Here is a 25,991-nt window from a genome sequence, read left to right on the forward strand (position 1 = left end):
GATTACTCAGCTGTTCTAGTGGTCTGAGACAGGAGGTAGATTACTCAGCTGTTCTAGTGGTCTGAGGCAGGAGGTAGATTACTCAGCTGTTCTAGTGGTCTGAGACAGGAGGTAGATTACTCAGCTGTTCTAGTGGTCTGAGACAGGAGGTAGATTACTCAGCTGTTCTAGTGGTCTGAGACAGGAGGTAGATTACTCAGCTGTTCTAGTGGTCTGAGGCAGGAGGTAGATTACTCAGCTTTTCTAGTGGTCTGAGACAGGAGGTAGATTACTCAGCTGTTCTAGTGGTCTGAGACAGGAGGTAGATTACTCAGCTGTTCTAGTGGTCTGAGGCAGGAGGTAGATTACTCAGCTGTTCTAGTGGTCTGAGGGAGGAGGTAGATTACTCAGCTGTTCTAGTGGACTGAGACAGGAGGTAGATTACTCAGCTGTTCTAGTGGTCTGAGACAGGAGGTAGATTACTCAGCTGTTCTAGTGGTCTGAGACAGGAGGTAGATTACTCAGCTGTTCTAGTGGTCTGAGACAGGAGGTAGATTACTCAGCTGTTCTAGTGGTCTGAGACAGGAGGTAGATTACTCAGCTGTTCTAGTGGTCTGAGACAGGAGGTAGATTACTCAGCTGTTCTAGTGGTCTGAGGCAGGAGGTAGATTACTCAGCTGTTCTAGTGGTCTGAGACAGGAGGTAGATTACTCAGCTGTTCTAGTGGTCTGAGACAGGAGGTAGATTACTCAGCTGTTCTAGTGGTCTGAGACAGGAGGTAGATTACTCAGCTGTTCTAGTGGTCTGAGACAGGAGGTAGATTACTCAGCTGTTCTAGTGGTCTGAGACAGGAGGTAGATTACTCAGCTGTTCTAGTGGACTGAGACAGGAGGTAGATTACTCAGCTGTTATAGTGGTCAGAGACAGGAGGTAGATTACTCAGCTGTTCTAGTGGTCTGAGGGAGGAGGTAGATTACTCAGCTGTTCTAGTGGTCTGAGACAGGAGGTAGATTACTCAGCTGTTCTAGTGGTCTGAGACAGGAGGTAGATTACTCAGCTGTTCTAGTGGTCTGAGACAGGAGGTAGATTACTCAGCTGTTCTAGTGGTCTGAGACAGGAGGTAGATTACTCCGCTGTTCTAGTGGTCTGAGGGAGGAGGTAGATCACTCAGCTGTTCTAGTGGTCTGATACAGGAGGTAGATTACTCAGCTGTTCTAGTGGTCTGAGGCAGGAGGTAGATTACTCAGCTGTTCTAGTGGTCTGAGACAGGAGGTAGATTACTCAGCTGTTCTAGTGGTCTGGGCAGGAGGTAGATTACTCAGCTGTTCTAGTGGTCTGAGACAGGAGGTAGATTACTCAGCTGTTCTAGTGGTCTGAGACAGGAGGTAGATTACTCAGCTGTTCTAGTGGTCTGAGGGAGGAGGTAGATTACTCAGCTGTTCTAGTGGTCTGAGACAGGAGGTAGATTACTCAGCTATTCTAGTGGTCTGAGACAGGAGGTAGATTACTCAGCTGTTCTAGTGGTCTGAGGCAGGAGGTAGATCACTCAGCTGTTCTAGTGGTCTGAGACAGGAGGTAGATTACTCAGCTGTTCTAGTGGTCTGAGACAGGAGGTAGATCACTCAGCTGTTCTAGTGGTCTGAGACAGGAGGTAGATCACTCAGCTGTTCTAGTGGTCTAAGACAGGAGGTAGATCACAAGCATTTTCCAAGTGTAATGTTATTGATGGTTTCACGAAACAGCTCTTTTACGAAATCCATGCGGGTTACTGTTATCAGCTCCTCACAACCCCAAGCTGAACATCCCCCACAACCAGAGCCTGATCGTCAAGGGGGAACCATAAACCTGCCTCTCCAACTCTCCCTGACCTGAGTGTTTTAACTCCTGAGTGTCTAGGGGGGAACCATAAACCTGCCTCTCCATCTCTCCCTGACCTGAGTGTTTTAACTCCTGAGAGTCTAGGGGGGGGGGAACCATAAACCTGCCTCTCCAACTCTCCCTGACCTGAGTGTTTTTACTCCTGAGAGTCTAGGGGGGAACCATAAACCTGCCTCTCCAACTCTCCCTGACCTGAGTGTGTTAACTCCTGAGAGTCTAGGGGGGAACCATAAACCTGCCTCTCCATCTCTCCCTGACCTGAGTGTGTTAACTCCTGAGAGTCTAGGGGGGGGGAACCATAAACCTGCCTCTCCATCTCTCCCTGACCTGAGTGTGTTAACTCCTGAGAGTCTAGGGGGCGAACCATAAACCTGCCTCTCCATCTCTCCCTGACCTGAGTGTGTTAACTCCTGAGAGTCTAGGGGGGAACCATAAACCTGCCTCTCCAACTCTCCCTGACCTGAGTGTGTTAACTCCTGAGTGTCTAGGGGGAACCATAAACCTGCCTCTCCAACTCTCCCTGACCTGAGTGTGTTAACTCCTGAGAGTCTAGGGGGGAACCATAAACCTGCCTCTCCATCTCTCCCTGACCTGAGTGTTTTAACTCCTGAGTGTCTAGGGGGAACCATAAACCTGCCTCTCCATCTCTCCCTGACCTGAGTGTGTTAACTCCTGAGAGTCTAGGGGGGAATAATAAACCTGCCTCTCCATCTCTCCCTGACCTGAGTGTTTTAACTCCTGAGTGTCTAGGGGGAACCATAAACCTGCCTCTCCATCTCTCCCTGACCTGAGTGTTTTAACTCCTGAGAGTCTAGGGGGGAATAATAAACCTGCCTCTCCATCTCTCCCTGACCTGAGTGTTTTAACTCCTGAGTGTCTAGGGGGAACCATAAACCTGCCTCTCCATCTCTCCCTGACCTGAGTGTTTTAACTCCTGAGTGTCTAGGGGGAACCATAAACCTGCCTCTCCAACTCTCCCTGACCTGAGTGTGTTAACTCCTGAGTGTCTAGGGGGGAACTATAAACCTGCCTCTCCAACTCTCCCTGACCTGAGTGTGTTAACTCCTGGGCTACTTTATTCCCCTCTGGCTGGGGGTGGAGTCAGTGAGTCACAAACCAGTAAAATAGGTAGAGACGGGTCGCTCTCTTTCAAGCTCTGAGATTTAACGATGTTCCTATGAAGGTTCTAACGATTAATTTAGCCTTCAGATGCTTTTGGGAAACCAGGCCCTGGATAAGAACATCTGCTAAAAAAAGTGTTAAATGTAAAAAATTTACAAACAGATCACATATACATTTCTTGAATATTTTAAAAAATATATATATATATTGATGTCACAAATGTATCATTTGTACATATCTTTATTAAAAATGTAGTAATTTGTTATATTTGACTGTATGATTTCTCTGAGAGTGATGCAGATATATATTATTACTGTATTAAACCTAGCAGTACTACTGATTTCTCTGAGAGTGAGGCAGATATATATTATTACTGTGTTAAACCTAGCAGTACTACTGATTTCTCTGAGAGGCAGATATATATTATTACTGTGTTAAACCTAGCAGTACTACTGATTTCTCTGAGAGGCAGATATATATTATTACTGTATTAAACCTAGCAGTACTACTGATTTCTCTGACAGTGAGACAGATATATATTATTACTGTATTAAACGTAGCAGTACTACTGATTTCTCTGAGAGTGAGGCAGATATATATTATTACTGTGTAAAACCTAGCAGTACTACTGATTTCTCTGAGAGGCAGATATATATTATTACTGTGTAAAACCTAGCAGTACTACTGATTTCTCTGAGAGGCAGATATATATTATTACTGTGTTAAACCTAGCAGTACTACTGATTTCTCTGAGAGTGAGGCAGATATATATTATTACTGTGTTAAACCTAGCAGTACTGCTGATTTCTCTGAGAGTGAGGCAGATATATATTATTACTGTATTAAACCTAGCAGTAGTACTGATTTCTCTGAGAGTGAGGCAGATATATTGCATTTAGCAAAAAACATTATTTGTCTCTGAAATGAAACCATCAAGTGATAGATTTTAAACAAATACATGTCTGTCGTTGAACTACCCCATGTAATGATTAGATAGTGAAAAAACACACCAATCTCTTTACTAATTTCTTTAAACAATAAAGACTAATTTACGAACATTTCTGTAAAGTGAAATGTTGCGTTTTGTAATGAAACTCTTCTTATGTTTCCCCATCTGAGCTCAGAGTAGATGAGAGATGTAATGTTTGTCTCTGTTGTGTTGAAGACTAATCAAGCAGGAGAGACCAGCCTCCCCTGTACCCAGCTGTGTGTCCATGAAGAGTGACCAGTCTATGGATCAACCTATAAAGTTTAGAGAGGGAGACTTTTCTACTGAACAAAGGTAAGAAGAACTCATGGGTCATGGTCAGTGAGTTAAACAACACTGTCTCTAGTCATTTCTCCTCTCCCATTTTCACATTTCTTTTGGTTGTTTTCATAATCCATAGGCTAATTCTTTAGTCCATTTTCATAGTCCTAAAACAATATTAAACAAACACAACGTTCCCTCCCTTGTGTGTGTGTGTGTGTGTGTGTGTGTGTGTGTGTGTGTGTGTGTGTGTGTGTGTGTGTGTGTGTGTGTGTGTGTGTGTGTGTGTGTGTGTGTGTGTGTGTGTGTGTGTGTGTGTGTGTGTATGTGTGTGTGTGTGTGTGTACTCCCTGGATGAGGAGATGTAATCTCATGTTTTGTGCACAGAAACCAACAGGAGAGATCAGAGTCAGAGATTCTCAGTGGTCAGTCTTCCCAGAGTCATCAAACAGACCTGGCCTCCATATTCAGTGTATGTGGTCCTGTTATGAACATTTGTTTTTGTTGACCTCAAGTAAAGTTGATCTGTCAATCATTCATTAATGTGTTAATGAGAAAGCCTTTCTTCTCTTGCTTAACTTATTTACTTGATTTATTTCAGTTGCTTGAAGAGAAAATGATGACATTTGTGAAGAACGAGCTGAAGATGTTCAAGACGATTCTTAGTCCAGAACTCCCAGAAGGCTTTGAGAGTCAGAAGCAGGATAAGGAAGTGGTGGATGCTGAAGATGAGAAGCAGGAGAGCAGTGCCAGAGAGGGGGCTCTGAAGATCACACTGCACATCCTGAGGAAAATGAACCAGAAGGAGCTTGCTGACACACTGGAGAAATGTAAGATCTGTCTGCCTCATGTTGAATGCTGTTTTATAACATTTAAAAGCTGTAGCTAAAGTACAGCTAAAGTAGCTGTGTAACTCAATGATATTGTAGCAGCCTTAACACAACACCTAGTGACCTCATCACGTAGCAGCAGCAGAGAGAGAGAGACAACATTAATAATACCATCAATAATACCAAAAATAATGTAATCAGTCACACCAGTCTGTAATGCATTATGAAAACATTTACACATTTATACAGTCAGTTAAGAGAATAAATGATTATAATTTAACTTTATAACAGTCCTACAATACTGTAGGCATTAAAACAAATGTAATATTAATATAATCCTTGTTATTTCTTCATTCAGATGAACTTGCTGTGATTTGCCAACGTGAACTCAAATCTAATCTAAAGAAGAAGTTTCAATATGTATTTGAGGGGATCGCTAAACAAGGAAACCCAACACTTCTCAATAAGATCTACACAGAGCTCTACATCACAGAGGGTGGAACAGGAGAGGTCAATAATGAACATGAGCTGAGACAGATTGAGACAACAACCAGGAAACAAGCAAGACCAGAGACTGCAATCAAATGTAACGACATCTTCAAACCCTTAACTGGACAAGACAAACTCATCAGAACTGTGCTGACAAAGGGAGTCGCTGGCATTGGAAAAACAGTCTCTGTGCAGAAGTTCATTCTGGACTGGGCTGAAGGAAAAGCAAATCAGGATGTTCAATTTGTGTTTTCATTCCCTTTTCGGGAGCTGAATTTGATGAAAGGGGACAAACACACTTTCATTGAACTTGTCAATCACTTCTCAATGGAAACCAAACAATCAAGAATCTCCAATTACAACAAGTACAAAGTTCTGTTCATCTTTGATGGTCTGGATGAGTGCCGACTGCCCCTAGACTTCCAGAAGAACAAGATCTGTTGGGACGTCACAGAGTCAACCTCAGTGGATGTTCTTCTGACAAATCTCATCAAGGGAAATCTGCTTCCCTCTGCTCTCCTCTGGATAACTACCCGACCTGCAGCAGCCAATAAGATCCCTTCAGGGTGTGTTGACCAGGTGACAGAGGTACGAGGGTTCAATGACCCACAGAAGGAGGAGTACTTCAGAAAGAGATTCAGTGATGAGGACTTGGCCAGCAGAATCATCTCACACATAAAGACATCAAGGAGCCTCCACATCATGTGCCACATTCCAGTCTTCTGTTGGATTTCTGCAACAGTCCTCGAACACATGCTGAAACATAAGAGAGAAGAGATGCCCAAGACTCTGACTGAGATGTACACACACCTTGTGGTGTTTCATACCAAACAGAAGAATGAAAAGTATCTTGGGAAAGAAGAGACAGATCCACACTTGAGTAACGAGAGCATTCTGTCACTGGGAAAACTGGCTTTTCAACAGCTTGTGAATGGCAATCTGATTTTCTATGAAGAAGACCTGAAAGAGGCTGGCATTGATGTCAATGAAGCCTCAGTGTACTCAGGATTGTGCACACAGATCTTTAAAGAGGAATGTGTGCTGCACCAGATGAAGGTGTACTGCTTCGTGCATCTGAGCATTCAGGAGTTTCTGGCTGCTGTGTATGTGTTCCTCTCATTCATCAACAACAATGAGAATCTAATGGACAAACAGCAAACAAAGTCCAGTATATTTTCTTTGCTGTACAGAGACGAGCCTGAAGTTACTGTCTACAAGAGTGCTGTGGATAAAGCCTTACAAAGTGAGACAGGAAACCTGGACCTTTTCCTCCGCTTCCTTCTGGGCCTCTCACTGGAGTCCAATCAGAAGCACTTACGAGGTCTACTGACAAAGACAAGAATCAGCTCACAGAGCCATGAAGAAACAGTCAAGTACATCAAGGAGAAGATCAGGGAGAATACCTCTCCAGAGAGGAGCATCAATCTGTTCCACTCTCTGAATGAACTGAATGACCATTCTCTAGTGGAGGAGATCCAAAGCTACCTGAAATCAGGAAGTCTCTCAAAACCCAACCTGTCACCTGCACAGTGGTCAGCTCTGGTCTTTGTGTTGCTGACTTCAGAAAAGGAGCTGGATGTGTTTGACCTGAAGAAATACTCCAGATCAGAGGAAGGTCTTCTGAGGCTGCTGCCAGTGGTCAAAGCCTCCAGAGCTGCTCTGTGAGTAAATAAAATGACATATAAGAAGTAATCATCAGGAAGAAAGAAATATTATGTTTAGAGAAAAATGTGTATTATAATATGTATATAATATTAAATTGAATAACATATTGAATCAGATATTCAATCTAGTATTACAATATGACCATACAATTCTAGGAGACGGAAGATGAATCTATATGTTGTTTGAGAGAATAAACCAAATGCATCTACCGTTGTCCTTCTACACTACTGGTGTTAAATTAACAGTGTGTTTGTGAAGTCATGATGATCTCGTTGCAGGCTGTCAGGCTGTGGAGTCACAGAGGAAGGCTGTGCTTCTCTGGTCTCAGTTCTCAGTTCAAACCCCTCACACCTGAGAGAGCTGGACCTGAGTAACAATGACCTGAAGGATTCAGGCGTGAAGCTGCTCTCTGCTGGACTGGAGGATCCACACTGCAGACTGAAGACTCTGAGGTCAGTATTCCTTTAGTTGGTCAACAAGTGATAACTGTTCACCAGATCCACATGTGTTTACCAGGCACACATAGTCCACACCATATGTGTTTGGACAGTGAAGCTTACAGTTGTACATTTGGTTGTGTTTTAGATTGTAGCCTCTGTTATTGGTAATGGTGAGAGGTTAGCATGTTTTGTTGTAGCCTCTGTTATTGGTAATGGTGAGAGGTTAGTATGTTTTGTTGTATCCTCTGTTATTGGTAATGGTGAGAGGTTAGCATGTTTTGTTGTAGCCTCTGTTATTGGTAATGATGAGAGGTTAGTATGTTTTGTTGTATCCTCTGTTATTGGTAATGGTGAGAGGTTAGCATGTTTTGTTGAAGCCTCTGTTATTAGTAATGATGAGAGGTTAGCATGTTTTGTTGTAGCCTCTGTTATTGGTAATGATGAGAGGTTAGCATGTTTTGTTGTAGCCTCTGTTATTGGTAATGGTGAGAGGTTAGCATGTTTTGTTGTAGCCTCTGTTATTGGTAATGGTGAGAGGTTAGCATGTTTTGTTGTAGCCTCTGTTAATGGTAATGGTGAGAGGTTAGCATGTTTTGTTGTAGCCTCTGTTATTGGTAATGGTTAGTATGTTTTGTTGTAGCCACTGTTTTTGGTAATGGTGAGAGGTTAGCATGTTTTGTTGTGTCCTTTGTTATTGGTAATGGTGAGAGGTTAGCAGGTTTTGTTGTATCCTCTGTTATTGGTAATGGTGAGAGGTTAGCATGTTTGTTGTAGCCTCTGTTATTGGTAATGGTGAGAGGTTAGCATGTTTTGCTGTAGCCTCTGTTATTAGTAATGGTGAGAGGTTAGCATGTTTTGTTGTATCCTCTGTTAGTGGTAATGGTGAGAGGTTAGCATGTTTTGTTGTAGCCTCTGTTATTGGTAATGGTGAGAGGTTAGCATGTTTTGTTGTAGCCTCTGTTAATGGTAATGGTGAGAGGTTAGCATGTTTTGTTGTAGCCTCTGTTATTGGTAATGGTGAGAGGTTAGCATGTTTTGTTGTAGCTTCTGTAACTTTTCTCACTCATTATTATTAAAATAACTGCAAATGCGTCAATGTCACCTCTTATGAAACATTTGATCTGAAATCCAAAATGCTGGAGTGTAGGGCCACATTTAAATGTTTTGCTTCACTATCAAAATAGATATGGTGTGGACTGTATACTCAATACAATCTAAATCTGATACCTCACTGTCTGTCTTTTGACTGATACTGCTTTTAAACTGGTCTGGTCAGTCTACTCAAATATTTGTACTATACATGTTTCTATCTGCAGGAAAAACTTTGATAATTTGTCATTTTTAATGACGATATATTAATTTACAAATAGATATGGAAGGTTTCATATGTTGAAAAAATATACCGCCACTATTTTCACCACCAAAGAATAGCAGTGTGATTTTAATATGATTTGACTCTTTGCAGGCTGTCAGCCTGTGGAGTCACAGAGGAAGGCTGTGCTTCTCTGGTCTCAGTTCTGTGATCAAACCCAACACATTATTTGTAAACGGGTAACAGTGTAAACAGGGAAAGCTAAGCGTATCATTTTAATACAAAATGTCTGTCATTGTATTTCTTCTGTGTTGGCAGACTCACTGGCTGTAAACTCACAGACACATCCTGTAAAGTGTTGGCCTCAGTTCTCAGTTCAAACCCCTCACACCTGAGAGAGCTGGACCTGAGTAACAATGACCTGAAGGATTCAGGAGTGGAGCTGCTCTCTGCTGGACTGGAGGATCCACACTGTAAACTGGAGACTCTGAGGTCAGTATTCCTGTAGTTGGTCAACAAGTGATAACTGTTCACCAGATCCACATGTGTTTACCAGACACACATAGTCCACACCATATGTGTTTGGACAGTGAAGTTTACAGTTTTAAATGTGGTGCTATGCTCCAGCATTTTGGATTTGAGATGTTTCATATTAGGTGACAGTACAGAATGTCACCTTTTATTTAAACGTATTCATACATATACAGTCGTGGCCAAAAGTTTTGAGAATGACACAAATATTAATTTCCACAAAGTTTGCTGCTTCAGTGTCTTTAGATATTTTTGTCAGATGTTACTGTGGAATACTGAATTATAATTACAAGCATTTCATAAGTGTCAAAGGCTTTTATTGACAATTACATGAAGTTGAAGCAATGAATCAATATTTACATTTAAAAATTATTAATTATTTGGACAAATGTATTTAGTCAAAAGTTGAATGTTTTGTCCCATATTCATGCCTGCAGTGATTACATCAAGCTTGTGATTCTACTAAATTGTTGAATTAATTTGCTGTTTGTCCTAGTTGTGTTTTAGATAATATTTTTCCTAATCGTAACTTAATGGTGAATAATGTCCTGTAATTTTGGAGTCACTTCACTTGTATTGTCAGTAAGAATAGAAGATGTTTCTGAACACTTCTACATTCATGTGGATGCTACCATGATTATGAATAATCAGGAATGAATCGTGAATAATGATAAATGAGCCTCTGTTATTGGTAATGGTGAGAGGTTAGCATGTGTTGTTGTAGTCTCTGTTATTGGTAATGGTGAGAGGTTAGCATGTTTTGTTGTAGCCTCTGTTATTGGTAATGGTGAGAGGTTAGCATGTTTTGTTGTAGCCTCTGTTATTGGTAATGGAGAGAGGTTAGCATGTTTTGTTGAAGTCTCTGTTATTGGTAATGGTGAGAGGTTAGCATGTTTTTTTGCAGCCTCTGTTATTGGTAATGGTGAGAGGTTAGCATGTTTTGTTGTAGCCTCTGTTATTGGTAATGGAGAGAGGTTAGCATGTTTTGTTGTAGCCTCTGTTATTGGTAATGGTGAGAGGTTAGCATGTTTTGTTGTAGCCTCTGTCATTGGTGATGCTGAGAGGTTAGCATGTTTTGTTGTAGCCTCTGTTATTGGTAATGGTGAGAGGTTAGCATGTTTTGTTGTAGTCTCTGTTATTGGTAATGGTGAGAGGTTAGCATGTTTTGTTGTAGCCTCTGTTATTGGTAATGGTGAGAGGTTAGCATGTTTTGTTGTATCCTCTGTTTTAGGTAATGGTGAGAGGTTAGTATGTTTTGTTGTAGCCTCTGTTATTGTTAATGGTGAGAGGTTAGCATGTTTTGTTGTATCCTCTGTTATTGGGAGTGTTGAGAGGTTAGCATGTTTTGTTGTAGCCTCTGTTATTGGTAATGGTGAGAGGTTAGCATGTTTTGTTGTAGTCTCTGTTATTGGTAATGGTGAGAGGTTAGCATGTTTTGTTGTAGCCTCTGTTATTGGTAATGGTGAGAGGTTAGCATGTTTTGTTGTAGCCTCTGTTATTGGTAATGGTGAGAGGTTAGCATGTTTTGTTGTATCCTCTGTTATTGGTAATGGTGAGAGGTTAGCATGTTTTGTTGTATCCTCTGTTTTAGGTAATGGTGAGAGGTTAGTATGTTTTGTTGTAGCCTCTGTTATTGTTAATGGTGAGAGGTTAGCATGTTTTGTTGTATCCTCTGTTATTGGGAGTGTTGAGAGGTTAGCATGTTTTGTTGTAGCCTCTGTTATTGGTAATGGTGAGAGGTTAGCATGTTTTGTTGTAGTCTCTGTTATTGGTAATGGTGAGAGGTTAGCATGTTTTGTTGTAGCCTCTGTTATTGGTAATGGTGAGAGGTTAGCATGTTTTGTTGTAGCCTCTGTTATTGGTAATGGTGAGAGGTTAGCATGTTTTGTTGTATCCTCTGTTATTGGTAATGGTGAGAGGTTAGCATGTCTTGTTGTAGCCTCTGTTATTGGTAATGGTGAGAGGTTAGCATGTTTTGTTGTATCCTCTGTTATTCGTAATGGTGAGAGGTTAGCATGTCTTGTTGTAGCCTCTGTAACTTTCTCACTCATTATTATTCATGATTCATTCATGATTTGTAGTAATCATGGCATAATCAGGATTCATTTAGTAGTGTTTAGAAACATGTTATCTACTCACTTAGACAGAAAATTATCCAGTCATCATCCACCATTTTATTATTGGGCAAAACACAACCAAAACAAACTGCAAATGCAACCAACTAGTTTACAACGAAACACTAATCTATTGACTACTTTAATACACTATAAATGAATTGGTCAGAATACTTATGACTTCTTCAAATGGGGGGACTAGATACATAAACTGCTTTCATTTCTAAATGGTGAATCAGATATGTATGAAAATATCCTCAAATAAAAGGTGACATTATATACTGTTACCTCATATGAAACATTTGATCTGAAATCCAAAATGTTGGAGTTTAGAGCCACATTTAAAATATTAGCTTGGATCATCATTGGATCATCATTGCAGGCTCCGTGCCTTGGATCACCACTGGAGGCTCCGGGCCATGGATCATCACTGGAGTCTTCGTGCCATGGATCATCACTGGAGGCTCCGGGCCATGGATCATCCCAACAGCCTTCTTGCCATGGATTATCACTGGAGACTCCAGGCCATGGATCATCACTGGAGGCTTCGTGCCATGGATCATCACTGGAGGCTTCGTGCCATGGATCATTATTGGAGGCTTCGTGCCATGGATCATCACTGGAGTCTTCGTGCCATGGATCATCATTGGAGGCTTCGGACCATGGATCATCACTGGAGGCTTTTTACATGGAGCCGGAACAGGTCTCACCGGACTGGGGAACGTCGCTGGAGGCTCCGGACTGGGGGACGTTGCCGGAAGCTCTGGACTGGGAAGGCGTACTGGAGGCCTGATGCGTGGGGCTGGCACAGGTGGCGCCAGACTGGTAACACACACCTCAGGGCAAGGAGCAGGAACAAGACACACCGGACTGGGCAGGCGCACTAGAGACCTGATGCGTGGGGCTGGAACAGGTGGCGCCCGACTGGTGACACGCACCTCAGGGCAAGTGCGAGGAGCAGGAACAGGGCGTACCAGGCTGGATAGACTCACTGGAGGCCTGGTACGTGGGGCAGGCACAGAGCTCACCGGGCTGTGAATGCGCACTGGCGACACAGTGCGCATCACCGCATAACACGGTGCTTGCTCAGTCACTCGCTCCCCACGGTAAGCATGAGGAGCTGGCTCAGGTCTCCAACCTGACTGTGCCAATCTCCCAAATTTTTTGGGGGGGTGTGTCTGCCTCTCGTGCTTCCCTTGTTGCCGCGCTCTCGCTGCCTCCACCTGTTCTCGTGGGAGGTGCTTTTCTCCTGCCCCTAATTCCTCCAAAGCCCTGGATATACTCCTCCTAACCTCCGCAATAGTCCACAGGTCCATATCACGTTGGAATGACAAGTGGACTACACGTCTCGAATGTTCAGAAAGTTAAGCTTACGTTGCAAAAATCTTATTGACTAAAATTACAAATGATGCAGTACTGCTGGCTGGTGAAGTAGGCTAGCTAGCAGTGGCTGCGTTGTTGACTTTGCCATACTTGTTGTAGTCAACACCATCAGCCTCATTCATCTATTCCTCCATCAATATCACCATCGTTGTTGTAGTCATCACCCTCAGCCTCATTCATCTATTCCTGTCAAAATAGATATGGTGTGGACTGTATACTCAATACAATCTAAATCTGATACCTCAATGTCTGTCTTTTGACTGATACTGCTTTTAAACTGGTCTGGTCAGTCTACTCAAATATTTGTATTATATATTTTTCTCTCTACAAGATGATTTTACTCGTTGCAGGCTGTCAGGCTGTCTAGTCACAGAGGAAGGCTGTGCTTCTCTGGTCTCAGCTCTGTGGTCAAACCCAACACATTATTTGTAAACGGGTAACAGCGTAAACATGGAAAGCTAAGAATATAATTTTAATACAACCTGTCTGTCATTGTATTTCTTCTGTGTTGGCAGACTCACTGGCTGTAAACTCACAGACACATCCTGTAAAGTGTTGGCCTCAGTTCTCAGTTCAAACCCCTCACACCTGAGAGAGCTGGACCTGAGTAACAATGACCTGAAGGATTCAGGAGTGAAGCTGCTCTCTGCTGGACTGGAGGATCCACACTGCAGACTGGAGACTCTGAGGTCAGTATTCCTGTAGTTGGTCCACAAGTGTTTTGTTGTAGTCTCTGTTATTGGTAATGGTGAGAGGTTAGCATGTTTTGTTGTAGCCTCTGTTATTGGTAATGGTGAGAGGTTAGCATGTTTTGTTGTAGCCTCTGTTATTGGTAATGGTGAGAGGTTAGCATGTTTTGTTGTAGCCTCTGTTATTGGTAATGGTGAGAGGTTAGCATGTTTTGTTGTAGTCTCTGTTATTGGTAATGGTGAGAGGTTAGCATGTTTTGTTGTAGCCTCTGTTATTGGTAATGGTGAGAGGTTAGCATGTTTTGTTGTAGCCTCTGTTATTGGTAATGGTGAGAGGTTAGCATGTTTTGTTGTAGCCTCTGTTATTGGTAATGATGAGAGGTGTCGTGTCTTTGGGGGTACCATTAAACGGAAGATATGTTTATCAATTAGCTCCCTGTAATTATTATCACGCGATTAAACTGATTAATCATTTAATTGTAATTAACTAGGAGGTCGGGGCACCAAGGAGAATATTCAGATTACAAAGCTATAATTTTCCTAATATAACTTTCCTGTACTATAATATTATATTCTATTATAATATAGGTCGATTATCTTCTAAGTTTAAATGGTGTATTTACCTCTAGTCCAGTCTCATTCCAAAACGTCATAAATTGTTGTATCTGCACGAACCCAGTCTTTACTAAAATCATCCATACATCAATTGTCTTAAAATCATTTATTTACTACACTAAGTAATTAACAGAAAAACATACAAACAGTAATTATCGTCACAAAGGATTGGTAGAGGAATGTGCCCTTGTGGGCTAAACAGGCAGGTCGGCCTGTTGAACAATGGGTCATAAACGGTCCGCTGAGAAGTTACACAGAGTTCATTAATATTAACAATTGACAATTGAAGGCTCACTCATTCGGGAACAATTGCAATCAATATATATTTACGCTCAGTGTGTCGTCGTTCTTTGTTGGAGAGTTCGGTTCTGTTGGAGAGTCTCTCTCTCGGTTAGAATGGATCTTTCAAAGCAACATTCATTAATGTCGTCATAGAATGGTGGTTTCGTTGGTCTTCGCGTTCGATGATATAATTTACTTAGCTGCAGACTAATAATTAATATCAAAGACTTGTTCTTATTCTGTCGGTATCAATAGTCTAAAAGTTAACCACGTGGTATGGTTCACTTTCAGTAGAGGAATTGGAAGGTAGAACCTATGTGCCAACGGAGTGTAGGCCTGGTCTGGAGAAATGTAAATCAGGGAGTGTTTTATAGTGCCCATAGAACAGCTTGTCAAATGAAGCCTGGTCCTGTATGGGTGTTGGTACAAAGGGGAGGGGGGTCAACTGTCCTTCCTGTACCCAAAGAGGCCAACGTCATGACAGAGGTTAGCATGTTTTGTTGTGGCCTCTGTAACTTTTTCACTCATTATTTTTCATGATCCTTCTCAATCATGGCAGTCACAGGCTTGATGTCGTCATTGCAGTCAAAGAATATGGGACCAAATACTAAACTTTTGACTATTTTAACACACTATGATTTAATTGGTCAGAAAACATATGACTTATTTAAATAGGGGGACTAGATACATGAAGTGCTTTCATTTTACTAAATGGTGAAACAGATATGTATGAAAATATCCTCAAATAAAAGGTGACATTATATACTGTCACCTCATATGAAACATTTGATCTCAAATCCAAAATGTTGGAGTTTAGAGCCACATTTAAAATGTTATCTTCACTGTCAAAATAGATATGGTGTGGACTGTATACTCAATACAATCTAAATCTGATACCTCACTGTCTGTCTTTTGACTGATACTGCTTTTAAACTGGTCTGGTCAGTCTACTCAAATATTTGTACTATACATGTTTCTATCTGCAGGCAAAACGTTGATAATTTGTAATTCATAATATGATACATTAATTTATGAATAGATATGGAAGGTTTCAGGACACTGATATATCTGAATATGTTTAAGAAATATACTGCCACTATTTTCACCACCAAAGACTAGCAGTGTGATTTTAATATGATTTTACTCTTTGCAGGCTGTCAGGCTGTCTAGTCACAGAGGAAGGCTGTGCTTCTCTGGTCTCAGCTCTGAGGTCAAACCCCTCACACCTGAGAGAGCTGGACCTGAGCTACAATCACCCAGGAGACTCAGGAGTCAGACTGCTGACTGCTGGACTGGAGGATCCACACTGCAGACTGGAGAAACTCAAGTATGTAGAGGGTTTATGTCAATGTTCATATCAGACATGTTTGACTTTTCAGGCTAGTTAAGACAAACATTCTGACCACCACTTGGACAAAATTATATGCTGTGTGTGTGTGTGTGTGTGTGTGTGTGTGTGTGTGTGTGTGTGTGTGTGTGTGTGTGTGTGTGTGTGTGTGTGTGTGTGTGTGTGTGTGTGTGAGTTCAGGTGTATCCCTCAATGACTGTCTGTTTTTCTGCTTACCGCTACAGTGTGGAACATGGTGAAGAGATCAGAATGAAACCTGGGCTTAGAAAATGTGAGTGTTGACTGCTGTGAAGAATATGACTAAGAATAAGTCTTAATTCAAGTTAAGTCAAAGTCAAAGACCACCATCATTACTGACTTGGTCATATTAAATATCAGCTGGAGTTCTACAGAAGCAGAAATCAGGGACACCAAAGTTTACAAAGAGTTGATGTGTGTGTGTGTGTGTGTGTGTGTGTGTGTGTGTGTGTGTAATTAATGTGAATAAGTGTGTATTATATTACCATACAGTATAACATATGATCATTCAACAAGTCTCAAGTTACCTTAACTTCTCCTTTTGATACCTAGAAACATCTACATTAAATGAATTAGTGAAAAGTGAGTTAACATTCTAATGTGAATGATGATGATTTCTAATATTGTGTCTGGTTTCATCCATCAGATGTCTGTGATCTCACACTGGACCTAAACACAGTAAACAGACTCCTCTCTCTGTCTGAGGAGAACAGAAATGTGACATGGAGGAGAGAGAAGCAGCTGTATCCTGATCACCCAGAGAGATTTGAGGACTGTAGACAGGTGCTGTGTAGAGAGGGTCTGACTGGGCGCTGTTACTGGGAGGTAGAGTGGAATGGGGGGGCTGATATAGGAGTGACATATAAAGGAATCAGCAGGAGAGGAGGGGTTAAGGACTGTTGTCTTGGATACAATGACAAGTCCTGGTGTCTGTTCTGCTCTGACAACAGATACACTGCCTGTCACAATAATAATCCCACTACCATAGACGTCCCCTCCTCCAGCCCCCACAGAGTAGGAGTGTATCTGGACTGGCCAGCCGGCACTCTGTCCTTCTATAGAGCCTCCTCTGACACACTGACCCACCTGATCACATTCACCTCCACATTCCCTGAGCCCCTCTATCCAGGGTTTAGGGTTTGTGATGTTGACTCCTCAGTGTCCCTGAAATAATAACTGGACACACACACACACACACACACACACACACACACACACACACACACACACACACACACTGGACACACACACTGGACACAGACACACACTGAACACACACACACACTGGACACACACTCACTGGACACACACACACACACACTCACTGGACACACACACACGCTTGACACACACGCTTGACACACACACGCTTGACACACACATGCTTGACAAACACACTGGATACACACACACACACTCTGGGGACACACACACAAACACTGACACACACACACACACACACTGACACACATAAACACAGACACACACACACACACTGAACACACACACACACACACAAACCCACTGGACACACACACACACACACACACACAAACCCACTGGACACACACACACACACACACACACACACACACACACACACACACACACACACACACAGAACACACACACACACTGGACACACACTCACTGGACACACACACACACTCACTGGACACACACACACACGCTTGACACACACACGCTTGACACACACATGCTTGACAAACACACTGGATACACACACACACACTCTGGGGACACACACACAAACACTGACACACACACACACACACACACTGACACACATAAACACAGACACACACACACACACTGAACACACACACACACACACACACACACACACACACACACACACACACACACACACACACACACACACACACTGGACACAGACACACACACTGAACACACACACACACTGGACACACACTCACTGGACACACACACACACTCACTGGACACACACACACACGCTTGACACACACACGCTTGACACACACATGCTTGACAAACACACTGGATACACACACACACACACTCTGGACACACACACACAAACACTGACACACACACACACACTGACACACATAAACACAGACACACACACACACACACACACACTGAACACACACACACAAACCCACTGGACACACACACACACACTCACTGGACACACACACACACACACACACACACACACACACACACACACACACACAATGAACACACACACACTGAACACACACAATGGACAAACACACACTGGACACTCACACATGACAGGCTTGTAATATTTTCTGATCTTTTTCCACTTTGCCTTTTTTATGATATATTTTACTGTTTGTGTTTGTACCACAGGAGGTTGGTGGGACCTTATTTAGGGAGGACAGGCTTGTAATGGCTGGAGTGGAATAAGTGGAATGGTATTGTCATGACGTTGGCCTGTGGGTAAGGTTTATGACCCCCCCCCCATAAATACCTTTCTCCCTTCCCCTCTCTGACCCTACTGAAGGACTTGAATAGCCTGTGTTAAATATAGAGAGTCTGGGAACATCAAACAAATGGGGAAAGGAACCATATTTTGGTAATAAAACCAGTTGGAAATATGCTTGGGAACGTAATGAGTATGCATGTAAGGTTCGGTTGTCATCTGAGACATTATGACTGATGACAGGACGACATAAACTGTACCTGAGAAAGTATACACCCTCTAGTTATCAGAGTAACATGGAATTGTTATGCAATTGAAATGTTTGATATTGGAATTGTTTGTTAGGAGATTAAATGTAATTTTAGCTTCCAAATGAGAGAATTGGGTTTTCATAAGGAAAGTGCCCTGCTTGATCAGTGGCCCACCCCTGTGAAGAGGAGGGGTTATAAACGATGAAACACATCCTTCCCCCCTCTCCACTATATAAGCCTTTGACGAAAAGATAATCACGTTGTTCCAGTACGGGAGGTCTTCAGCCTCTACGTTAGAAGGACACACATGTCAAGTACAGAACTAAGCCAACCTCGGCGTGAGCTTTGGTGGCGAATGGTATGAACTTTGAGCTTATTCACTACAGAAGTGATACTTCCTAGCCGTTGAGTTAGCAGCGGCCGCTGTAGACGTGGGCTAGGAAAGGACGGACGACGGATCCAGTCTAACAACCAGATGAAGATACCACCACGTATCCAATTGACCACCATTGACATTCTTCCAAAAACAGGAAGATCTGTTGGCCAACCCGGCCAGCATCTACGACCAATCTACTGAAGCGCAGCTCAGAGTAAATATTTATTGCATTTTCCTTTTCCAAATGGGCGGTAATTTAGAATGCATAAGATAATGTATTTACGATAGCATAGCTGCTGTTTCTGTGTTCCTAAATCTTCCCGCTCTTTCATTCAAGCCCAACACCCTTTCCTTTGTGTAACCAGCCGTCATACAGGTTCCGTCCACCGGGACGTTTTCTGTATGACATCATCTGTATTCTGTGTATTTGTAATTCTGTGTGCTTAGTTTATTTAGTAAATAAATAATTAAACCCAATTTTGTATTGCTGATTCAACTTGTTAGCCAGGGTTCATGAAAATAGCCAAGAACTTAAAACTTTCATTATGAGACTGAAAATAAAACAAGGGTTAATATTGACTGCTATCGATGTAAAATATTACAAAGTATTTTAAGAGTTTATTCGGAAGATAACGGCTCTATAAACGTTCTTCCGTGGTGCCCCGACTTTCTAGTTAATTACTTTTACATGATTAGCTTAATCAGGTAATATTAATTACAGAGAAATCATTTTATAAGTTAGCATGTCATATCACTTAATCCGGCATAGCCAAAGCCACGACAGTATTTACCAACGTTTCAGCATCACTGTGCCTTCTTCAGGGTGATGTCATCAATACTTGAACCAGGTTATGTAAACGAACAGTGCAATTAATGCAACCAATGACAATAGAGAGGGGTGTGACATAATGATTAAGTTAATTACAATGAATTAATGAAACTGTTAAAAAAAAACTGTTTATGGCATATTAAATATTAAAAAATAGTAGGGTATTGTGGCAAAGAAGGGGGTCGAGTGATAAATGGCAGATATGTGAGGGCAGAACTAATAAACGGGCTCTGCCCGATCACTAAAATGGCCACCCCGATCAGAACTACAGATCACAAAATGGCCGACTGCCAAAACTACAATTCCCAGAAGCAAGGGGAACCCTCAGAAGGTGGAGCCGACCCACAGATAAAAGGTCAAGAAAAACCAGGAAGAGAGAGAGAGGGCGGGAAGGATCTATGAACCATAGAGAAAGAGACAATCTACATTGGCTGGATTTACCGTGTACGAGCTGGACTGTTTTGGACTTACCTGTTGCCGTTTAGACCTGGACCTACCTTACCTGGACCTTGACCTTACCTGCGGCCTGGGTGGACCAGGACAGCGAAACAAACACACAGGTACTGTCATGTTCGAAAGAACTTTCATTCTGGGCTGACTTTGGTGACAGTTTCCCACTTAATTTGTGACAAACGCTCCTAACTTTGAAGAGGTTTGCCACAGTATATTATATATATCCGGCTCTCAATGTAATCTGATTCATTATGATGTAGGATCAGGTCCCCCCTCTCCATGTAATCTGATTCATTATGATCTAGGATCAGGTCCCCCCTCTCCATGTAATCTGATTCATTATGATCTAGGATCAGGTCCCCCCTCTCAATGTATTCTGATTCATTATGATCTAGGATCAGGTCCCCCCTCTCCATGTAATCTGATTCATTATGATATAGGATCTTTTTATTTGTATTATTTCACCTTTATTTAACAAGGTGGCTAGTTCTCATTTACAACTGCGACCTGGCCAAGATAAAGCAAAGCAGTGCGACAGAAACAACAACACAGAGTTACATGGAATAAACAAGCGTACAGTCAACACAAAAGAAAAAAGAAAGTCTATATACAGTGTGTGCAAATGGCGTGAGGAGGTATGGCAATAAATAGTCCGTAGTAGCAAAGTAATCAGAATTTAGCAGATTAACACTGGAGTGATAGATGAGCAGATGATGATGTGTAAGTAGTGATACTGGAGTACAAAAGAGCAGCAAAGTAAATAAAAACAATATGGGGATGAGGTAGGTAGATTGGGTGGGCTATTTACAGATGGGCTATGTACAGCTGCAGCAATCGGTTAGCTGCTCAGATAGCTGATGTGTAAAGTTGGTGAGGGAGATATGAGTCTCCAACCAGTGATTTTTGCAATTCGTTCCATTCACTGGCAGCAGAGAACTGGAAGGAAAGGCGGCCAAAGGAGGTGTTGGCTTTGGGGATGACCAGTGAGATGTACCTGCTGGAGCACGTGCTACGGGTGGGTGTTGTTATCGTGACCAGGGAGCTGAGATAAGGCGGAGCTTTACCTAGCATAGACTTGTAGATGACCTGGAGCCAGTGGGTCTGGCGACGAATATGTAGCGAGGGCCAGCCGACTAAAATGACCTGGGTTGCAATCATGAAAAAAAACTACCCAGCCTTCATCGTTTGACATTGAGAACATTGGGAGAGATGAGAGCTGACGTTTTAGTAAATGTGCAGATTACGTATCTCAGTCACAGACAAGAAGCTCAATTAAGACATTATCTTCACCACTGGGACTGGGGGCAACAGGACCACAGGCCAAATAATACAGCTCAACACTTCCACACTACCACAGTGAGTAGAATCAGGCTTCTGAACACAGAAAACTTGCAGAATTATTAATTATGAATTGTATTAGACGTTATTAGACATTTCTGTTGTTGAGGAGGATGGGAGACCCACAGAGACGTCAAAATGTTTTTCAAAAATCGTCAAAGAGTAATTATTTTAACCTGAAGCATTTAATAAAGACACTTATAGTACAATATTATGGGGAATAGGAATGGGAGGGCTACTTACACCATTTTGGGACGGGATCACAGCAGTGATTGAATGAGGGTATGAGGCATGAGTTGAGGTGTTCAGAGGCTTGACCAGTGCAGGACAGGATTTGACCGGGAAGACAATAACACAAAAACACTACACAGTGAGACAAAAGAGCTAAGAATGAGTTAGTCCAAGCAAGGAGTCAAATCATAGATGTGTAATAATGTGATTGTGATTGACTCTACATAAAGTAATGACAAAAAAATTGACAGGGGTTCCCTCACTGTGCTTGGAGAGGAAACATTCAATGTGCCAGTGGATGAGTGGGCCACATGAGACGTGGCTTCCAGTTCATGTGAGGAGGTAGTTGAATGGTAGTGGAGTGGTCATCGCTTGTTAAATCATGGAACAGGAGGGGACTCAGCTGGAAATACAAATGGCAGATACGTTCCCTTGAAGCTGAGCCATCGTAGGTTAAAACAACAAGTTTGTCCATGAAGATATACACGGAATTCACATCTCACCCACTTGACAAACCAAAGTAGCCCAAGAAACTTTTTCTGAATAAAGCCCTGATCATCCACATACAGTACCTGACGATAACTGAGAATGGCAAGCAGACTGGTGGCAACCATAGGTCCCAGAGTGGGGGGGGGGGGGGGCAATTTTTTTGCCCTGGGGCCCAGAGTTTGTCCTTATCTGTTGACCTAACCAGGAAAACTCTGGACCCTATTAGGTATGACAGTGATGAATCAGTTGTTAACCTCTTGGGGCTAGGTGGGACGCTAGCGTGCCACCCGTGGTGCACTCCATCAACAGCAGGTGCATTTCAAGAGCGGCAAATTTGAATCCAAATAAATGTCAAAATTCAAATTTTTCAAAAATACAACTATTTTACACCATTTGAAAGATAAACATCTCCTTAATCTAACCACGTTTTACGATTTCAAAAAGGTTTTACGGCGAAAGCATAAATTTAGAGTATGTTAGGACAGTACATTTACAAGAGTTGTGTGTAATGTTTTGTCAAGTCAAAGACAGGGTCACCAAAACCATAAAACCAGCTAAAATGATGCACTAACCTTTTACAATCTCCATCAGATGACACTCCTAGGACATTATGTTAGACAATGCATGCATTTTTAGTTCTATCAAGTTCATATTTATATCCAAAAACAGCGTTTTACTATGGCATTGATGTTGAGGAAATCGTTTCCCTCCAATAACCGGCAGTCAAGTCAGCGTCACAAATTAAATAATTAAAATTAGAAAACATTGGTAAAATATTATATTGTCATTTAAAGAATTATAGATTTACATCTCTTGAACGCAATCAACTTGCCAGATTTAAAAATAACCTTACTGGGAAATCACACTTTGCAATAATCTGAGCACTGCGCCCAGAAAAATACGCGTTGCGATACAGACTAGACGTCATGTTGGGGAGATCTAAAATCGAAAATACTATGTAAATAATCCATTACCTTTGATTCTCTTCATCAGATGTCACTTCCAGGTATCACAGGTCCATAACGAATGTAGTTTTGTTCAAAAAAGCTCATCATTTATGTCCAAAAATCTCCGTCTCGTTAGCACATGATGTAAGCCAGCCGGACTTCTCGTCATGAACGAGGGGAAAAAATATATTTACGTTCGTTCAAACATGTCAAACGTTGTATAGCATAAATCATTAGGGCCTTTTTTAACCAGAACATGAATAATATTCAAGGTGGACGAATGCATACTCTTTTATAACGTATTGGAACGAGGGTACCCAACATGAACTCGCGCGCCAGGTGTCTAATGGGACATCATCGTTCCATGGCTCTTGTTCGGTCAGATCTCCCTCCAGAAGACTCAAAACACTTTGTAAAGGCTGGTGACATCTAGTGGAAGCAATAGGAAGTGCCAAAATATTCCTAAGCCCCTGTGTTTTTCAATGGGATAGGTTTAAAGTCAATACAACACATCAGGTATCCACTTCCTGTCAGAAAATGTCTCAGGGTTTTGCCTGCCAAATGAGTTCTGTTATACTCACAGACACCATTCAAACAGTTTTAGAAACTTTAGAGTGTTTTCTATCCATATATAATAAGTATATGCATATTCTAGTTACTGGGTAGGATTAGTAACCAGATTAAATCGGGTACATTTTTTTTATCCAGACGTGCAAATGCTGCCCCCTAGACCCAACAGGTTAAAAGGTTTTGTAAGGGCTATGATGGGAACAGTTTGTCCTTATCTGTTGACCTAACCAGGAAAACTCTGGACCCTATAAGGTATGACAGTGATGAATCAGTTGTAAAAGGTTTTGTAATGGCTCTGATGGAACCAGTTTTATCTAAATCAGGGCACATGGTTTTAATAATTCTTAGGGCTCGTGGACCGCTAGCAAAACACCTACGACAACATCCGGTGAAATTGCAGAGCGCCAAATTCAAAATGGAAACATATTAAACATTCATGAAAATACAAGTGTCATACATCATTTAAAATCTTAAAATCTTGGCAATCGAACTCCGTTGTCAGATTTCAAAAACACTTTACGGTGAAAGCATAGCTTTAGATTATCTGAGGACCCCACAATAACATATTTTCCAAACTTGCACAGGCGTCACAGAATCCCAAATAGTGATAAAATAAATCCCTTACCTTTGAAGATCTTCCTCCATTTGCAATCCCAAGGGTCCCAGCTACACAATGAATGGTCGTTTTGTTCGATAAAGTCCTTCTTTATATCCCAAAATAGTCTGTTTAGCGGGAGCCATGACTTCAGAAATCCACTCCTTCAACATGCAGACAAAGAAGTTCTAAAAGCTACCAGTGTATTTCGTCCAAACAAGTCAAATAACGTGTCTATATCATCTTCAGGTTGTCTAAAATGTAAATAAACTATAATATTTAACCTGTTAGGGCTAGGGGGCAGTATTGACACGGCTGGATAAAAAACATACCCGATTTAATCTGGTTACCACTCCTACCCAGTAACTAGAATATGCATATACTTATTACATATGGATAGAAAACACCCTAAAGTTTCTAAAACTGTTTGAATGGTGTCTGTGAGTATAACAGAACTCAAATGGCAGGTCAAAACCTGAGAGATTACTTTACAGGAAGTGGCCTGTCTGACCATTTCTTGAACTTGTTTTCCATCTCTATCATTTACTAAGGATCTCTGCTCTAACGTGACACTTCCCACGTCTTCCATAGGCTCTCAGAGCCCGGGAAAAAACAGAATGTCGTCATTCCAGCCCCAGGCTGAAACACATTATCGCCTTTCTCAAGTGGCCGATCAAGGGACACTGGCTTATGCGCGTGACCCCGACCGCCCCCGCCTTTGGGATTTTTAACAGCGGTTGACATGCTTCGAAGTACGGTAATGGAATACTTAGAATTTTATTGTCACGAATTGCGCCATGCGCGCGACACTTCTTTACTATTTCGGATAGTGTCTGGAACGCACGAACAAAACGCCGCTATTCGGATATAACGATGGATTATTTTGGACCAAACCAACATTTGTTATTGAAGTAGCAGTCCTGGGTGTGTATTCTGACGAAGACAACAAAAGGTAATCAAACTTTTATAATAGTAAATATGATTATGGTGAGTGCTAAACTTGCCGGGTGTCTAAATAGCGAGCCCGTGATGCCTGGGCTATGTACTTAGAATATTGCAAAATGTGCTTTCACCAAAAAGCTATTTTAAAATCGGACATATCGAGTGCATAGAGGAGGTCTGTATCTATAATTCTTAAAATAATTGTTATGCTTTTTGTGAACGTTTATCGTGAGTAATTTAGTAAAATGTTAGCGAATTCCCCGGAAGTTTGCGGGGGGTATGCTAGTTCTGAACGTCACATGCTAATGTAAAAAGCTGGTTTTTGATATAAATATGAACTTGATTGAACAAAACATGCATGTATTGTATAACATAATGTCCTAGGGTTGTCATCTGATGAAGATCATCAAAGGTGAGTGCTGCATTTAGCTGTCTTCTGGGTTTTGGTGACATTATATGCTGGCTTGAAAAATGGGTGTCTGATTATTTCTGGCTTGGTACTCTGCTGACATAATCTAATGTTTTGCTTTCGTTGTAAAGCCTTTTTGAAATCGGACAGTGTGGTTAGATT

General features: G+C 41.8%; 3 protein-coding genes across 3 annotated transcripts in view; all 3 read left to right on the top strand.

Annotated features, from left to right (window-relative positions):
- Positions 1–4,425, top strand: part of LOC123741811 (uncharacterized) — a 30,000-nt gene extending 25,575 nt beyond the window's left edge. The window contains exon 8 of the mRNA XM_082971927.1: positions 4,145–4,425. Within this exon, the coding sequence (XP_082828053.1) occupies positions 4,145–4,265 (121 nt within the window). The 3' untranslated portion in view covers positions 4,266–4,425. The remainder of the gene's footprint in view (positions 1–4,144) is intronic.
- A 165-nt stretch (positions 4,426–4,590) lies between these two features.
- LOC123741803 (NLR family CARD domain-containing protein 3-like) lies at positions 4,591–7,561 on the top strand. The gene is made up of 3 exons (XM_082971925.1): positions 4,591–4,700; positions 4,830–5,058; positions 5,417–7,561. Exons 2-3 carry the CDS (start codon positions 4,845–4,847, stop codon positions 7,210–7,212), a joined length of 2,010 nt encoding a protein of 669 aa, XP_082828051.1. The 5' UTR covers positions 4,591–4,700; positions 4,830–4,844; the 3' UTR covers positions 7,213–7,561.
- A 1,463-nt stretch (positions 7,562–9,024) lies between these two features.
- On the top strand, positions 9,025–19,503 carry LOC145876133 (tripartite motif-containing protein 14-like). The gene is made up of 6 exons (XM_082971915.1): positions 9,025–9,031; positions 9,231–9,456; positions 13,508–13,681; positions 15,732–15,905; positions 16,151–16,197; positions 16,591–19,503. The coding sequence occupies exons 1-6, from the start codon at positions 9,025–9,027 to the stop codon at positions 17,115–17,117; spliced, it is 1,155 nt and encodes a 384-aa protein (XP_082828041.1). The 3' UTR covers positions 17,118–19,503.
- The last annotated feature ends 6,488 nt before the right edge of the window (positions 19,504–25,991 follow it).

The sequence above is a fragment of the Salmo salar genome, unplaced genomic scaffold (assembly GCF_965601325.2).
Source record: "Salmo salar unplaced genomic scaffold, fSalSal1 ptg000436l, whole genome shotgun sequence".
Lineage (NCBI taxonomy): Eukaryota > Metazoa > Chordata > Actinopteri > Salmoniformes > Salmonidae > Salmo > Salmo salar.